Source organism: Lathyrus oleraceus, chromosome 4 (genome assembly GCF_024323335.1).
Source record: "Lathyrus oleraceus cultivar Zhongwan6 chromosome 4, CAAS_Psat_ZW6_1.0, whole genome shotgun sequence".
NCBI classification, from domain to species: Eukaryota; Viridiplantae; Streptophyta; class Magnoliopsida; order Fabales; family Fabaceae; genus Lathyrus; species Lathyrus oleraceus.
In genome coordinates this window covers 68,469,804-68,474,410 of record NC_066582.1, presented here as the reverse complement: position 1 = coordinate 68,474,410, position 4,607 = coordinate 68,469,804, and the positions used below count along the sequence as shown (strand labels likewise).

General features: G+C 31.0%; 1 protein-coding gene across 1 annotated transcript; it reads right to left on the bottom strand.

Annotated features, from left to right (window-relative positions):
• Positions 1-2,319: 2,319 nt before the first annotated feature.
• LOC127073420 (probable aspartic proteinase GIP2) lies at positions 2,320-3,846 on the bottom strand. The gene has a single exon (XM_051014569.1). The coding sequence runs from the start codon at positions 3,726-3,728 to the stop codon at positions 2,382-2,384; it is 1,347 nt and encodes a 448-aa protein (XP_050870526.1). The 5' UTR covers positions 3,729-3,846; the 3' UTR covers positions 2,320-2,381.
• Positions 3,847-4,607: the final 761 nt, after the last annotated feature.

Sequence of the window (4,607 nt, the reverse complement as noted above, 5' to 3'; positions counted from 1 at the left end):
TCAATCACTTGATTACAACTAACTAAAAAAAATAAAAATCCACACCAAATATATTTTTTATTTTCTAATATTGAAAACTAAAGGGAGTATGCTATAAGAAGAAAACTATGCACTTCAAAGTACATAGAACAATACAGTAAGAGATTAATTATATGCACTGTCAGTATAAAAAGATTTACACTATCGATTTATCACCATCACCCATTTACATTATTTTATAGATTTTTAAAATAAAAGTCAAACTTATTTCAATATCCAACGGATAGGATTAACTGTCAATGTATATCAATTAAATCCGTGGAGTAATTATCAACTACCCACCATTTGTTTCATCTTCATAGTAATACACATTTCCCATTTTTTGTTTACAAGTGTCACACTATCACTTTACATGGGCAAGAAGATATGTATAAAGGTAACAAACCAATAAAATAGAAAAAAAATTACTGTAGGTAACAAATAGTGCTGGTTTAATTACAAACTATTATTTCTATGTTGTAGTATTGTTTATAAGAAATAAGAATAATTTGGTATAATTAGAGTTCTGTTTTTTTCCTTCTTTTTCCTTAAGGCAGCAAGAGACTTATGGTTGGAGAAAAGGGATTATTTTGTTTTGAAATGAGCTTCTTTAGGGGTGTTCAAAACCAAACCAATCCAATAGAAAACCGCAAACCAAACCAAACCAAATCGAAACCGCAAAAAACCGCATTTGGTTCGGATTCGTTTGGGTCATTTTTTAATAAAACCGCACGGTTTGGTTTGGTTTGCGGTTTGGATTTTGCAAACCGAACTAAACCAAACCAAACTGCATTATGTTATAACCCAAACTTCACTTATCCCACATCCAACCCAAACCTCAAACCTAGTATGCCTTAACCTTACAATTACAAACGATTTTCTCTTAATCACACTTATGGTTTCAATTTCAACCTGCTTAAATCTCTCATAATAGTACCACACATTTTTCTCATCTTCTTTTCCATGTAGGTCTCGTATATTCTACTATAATAAGTCCTCTATTATGTTCTTTCTTTTTTATCTTTTATGTTACTATTTTCTCTTCCAATTACGTCTTTATTGCACTTTTCTTCTCAATCTCGCATCTTTTATGTTTTTTTCATCTTCTCTAATCTCTCATCTCATATGTTTTTTCATGTTTTATTATAATGTCTTTGATATTATTTTGTGCTACTATTTATATTTGTCTTTTATTCCACTTTTGTCTAATCTGATTTTTTGTATATTAAATGAAATGTTTTTGTTTAAATATGATGAATTTTAATGTTATTTAGTAATGTATGAATGACCAAACACAAATTTATGTCATTATTTATAGGAGTATATATGGCTCAATAAAAATATTATAAAAAACCGAACCAACCGAACCAACCCAAACCGCATTGATTTGGTTTGGTTTAATTTTTAAAAGCCAACCGAATCAAACCGAACCGCATGCTTATTTCTCTTGCGGTTCGGGTGATTTTTATCGGAAAAACCGCCCAAACCGCACCGCGAACATCCCTAAACTACTTGGCTAGTTGAGAGTTTTGTTCAAATGTTCAACGCTGAAAATCAAAAGGACCTGCCCAGCCAGCTAATAGTCAGCTCCTTGATCTTTGTGAACTCCTTGATCTTTGTGAACTTAATTAACTTTGACTTCTATGCACTCTCTATATTTTCTTATTGATTGGTGATCAAGAAAATGACTTGTAGAACGAATCCATTGACTGGCACATAGTAAAAACAATTCAATTTTTCATGTTGAAAGTGTTACTTATTTTAATCAAACTTTCAAAACTTTATGATGGTTTTGATCATGTTAATTTGTACACTAAGATACATATTAAAATGTTTTAAAATAAAAAAATTGTATTGAAAAAAATATTTTTTTTAAAGAATCAAATATATACTTTTAGATAATACCTTTGCTCTATTTTTAACGTAAATTTTATGTCACAAATTAGTATTTTTCAAATACTTATGCTTCTAAAAATTAACATCCCTTTATTCCACCATCTCACGTGCATATTCCATCATACCTACACTAAATATCTCATTTGCATGCATATACATTGCACATCACTTTAAAGTTCATTGCCTTTTTTTCATTTTTCATCTTAACTATAGCATTTTCTACATTCTGCATATTTGTCTTATATCTCTCAGTTCTTCATTCATCTGGTGCTTTGAGTGGAGGGCCAATGGAATATTTTAAGTTCAACTGGTTAAATATTGTAGGGACTAAATAACTTTTATCTGACGAAATAGTATAATTTTTTATATAGATATAAATAACATAAATATTAATGACTACATGAGTTTAAACTAAACACTTATTTCCATGCATATTACATTTGAAATACAAGAGGAAAAGTCAAACATTAAAATCTCCTAAAGCTTGAACAACTTGCTTTGTTGAGTAGAAGTGATGAACTAAAGCCAAGTTTTGAGGAAACAAGATCAAACTCCAAAAGATTATCCTCCAACTGATGTCCTCCAATAACAAACGAAGGTTCCAATCCACCCAACTCCTTCAAACCCACTTCCACAATTCCAAGACACAACACATTTTCATTAACCTTCACCATTGAATTACCACCATTGATTCTCCATTCAACACCACCCTTCAACACCAAATCAATTGCAGGCACATCAGGCCCGGTAATACTCTTTCCAATTGTTCTTGAATCAAAGCATGCTCCAAATGGTGCAACACCTTTCACTCTCTTTATCTTTCTTATTTCAGCTTTCTTCACAAAAGCATTCACAAGTGGTTCATATATTAAAGTGTGTAGTTTTGTGTGAGGAACCACAGTGCTGAGTTTTGTACCACCGCCTCCTAGTTTGTTAATAGAAAGCAATGTGGTATTATAGTTGACAACATTGTTGTCAACCTTAATTGAATTCACCTTAATAAAGTACTCAGTTGAAGGAGAGTTATCAAATATAGGACCAGTGCTGTGACGGTTAGCAATAAGTGGGGTGTAGGTAAGAAATTTTGAAAAATCATCTTTGTTAGAGCCCAAGTGATAAGGACCTCCACCAATAAAGAGACTTCCAAGCCCGTTGGTTTTAGAAGATGAAGGTAAACAAAGTGTAAATTTACGTTCTAGTTTAAATTTAGTTGCTAGTTGTGTTGGTAAAGAAATAAGAGTTCTTGCAAGACCTAATATACCTTTTTTACCTTTGCTTAGGCCTTTAAGATAGCCTTGTACACCAAATTTATCCGGGTATACACACGAAGAAATGAAACGCGGTGCAATCAGGTTTTTAAGTATTCCTCTATTGTCGGCTGTACGTAGAGAGGATAAGATATCCTCTCCTACGTCTCCGCTGACAAAGAGTTCGTCGAACGGGTTAAAGACGCTGAGACCGCAAGTGTTGTTGGTGCATCCGGTTTTGAGAGGATGGTTAGTACAAGTAATGCACTCTGTGCCTCTAGCTTGTTTACATTTCTTTGTACCACATTCGATTGGGTGGTAAGTTGAGGAATTGTAGGACTTGTCACATTCGAACCATAGGAAACGTTCCCTAATGTCAATGACTAGGTCTAAGGATCTTGGAGGGGTTCCCATTTTAATAGTAGTTGAGTATTGAAGGGTTTTGGGGTCTTTTGCAATGGGAAGGATGAATGAGTTGGGTTTTGGTAACAATGCAAGTGATGAAGATAAGAGTGAAAGAAGAGATAACGAGAGGAGGAACAAGTGAAGAGTAGATGAAGTAGCCATTGTGAAAATATTGTGATGAAATTTGAGATGTGAATTGTGGTGTTATATAGAAATGAATTGAAGATCTAGACTCATTAAACAATTTGCTCAGCATGTGAAATGTGACCAAATGGTAAAAGTAATCTACACGCCCTTTCCCCCACTTGTTTTTAATAAGATACAACAATTTGATGAGCATGTGAGGTACCGTATACTACATATTTATAAATAAAAGATTCAAATAAGACAAATGATTTATTTTTGAGTTTAATGGTATAGAGAGTATAAAATAACTTTTCACTGTGATTCAATAGAAATTTATTACTAATTCTTGTTAAATTATTAATTTAAAAATTATAATTTGATTTGACGGAATACATTATAGTAATTGATTGATAATATAAAATTAATAAACACGTTAATTATATTCTATTTTTTTCTTTACTTTTTTAATTTTAAAATATATTAATTATTTTTCATAAATATGTTTATACAAATACTAATTAAGTTTTTTTTCTTAAGTTGTAAACTCGTAAAACTATATATATTTTAAAGCAAAGATGAGCAATAACTACACCAATATTATCAAATCACAAGGGAGCCTATCATATTAAACTATTAACTTAAAAATTACAGGTTGATTTGACGGAATACACAATAATAATTGATTAATAGTATAAAATTAATAAACACATTAATCCATATGCTATTCTTTTCTTTATTTTTTTAATTTTAAAATATATTAATTATTTTTCATAAATACATTTATACAAATACTAATTAAGTTCTTTTTTTTTTAAAGTCTTAAACTCGTAAAACTATATATTTTTGTAAAGCAAAGGTGAGCAATAGCTACACCAATATTATCAAAGATAAAGTACCATTAGGGAGTCTATCCAA

Excerpts from the sequence above, each read along its gene's own strand:
- LOC127073420 (XM_051014569.1), bottom strand. The coding sequence starts at position 3,728 with ATGGCTACTTCATCTACTCTTCACTTGTTCCTCCTCTCGTTATCTCTT.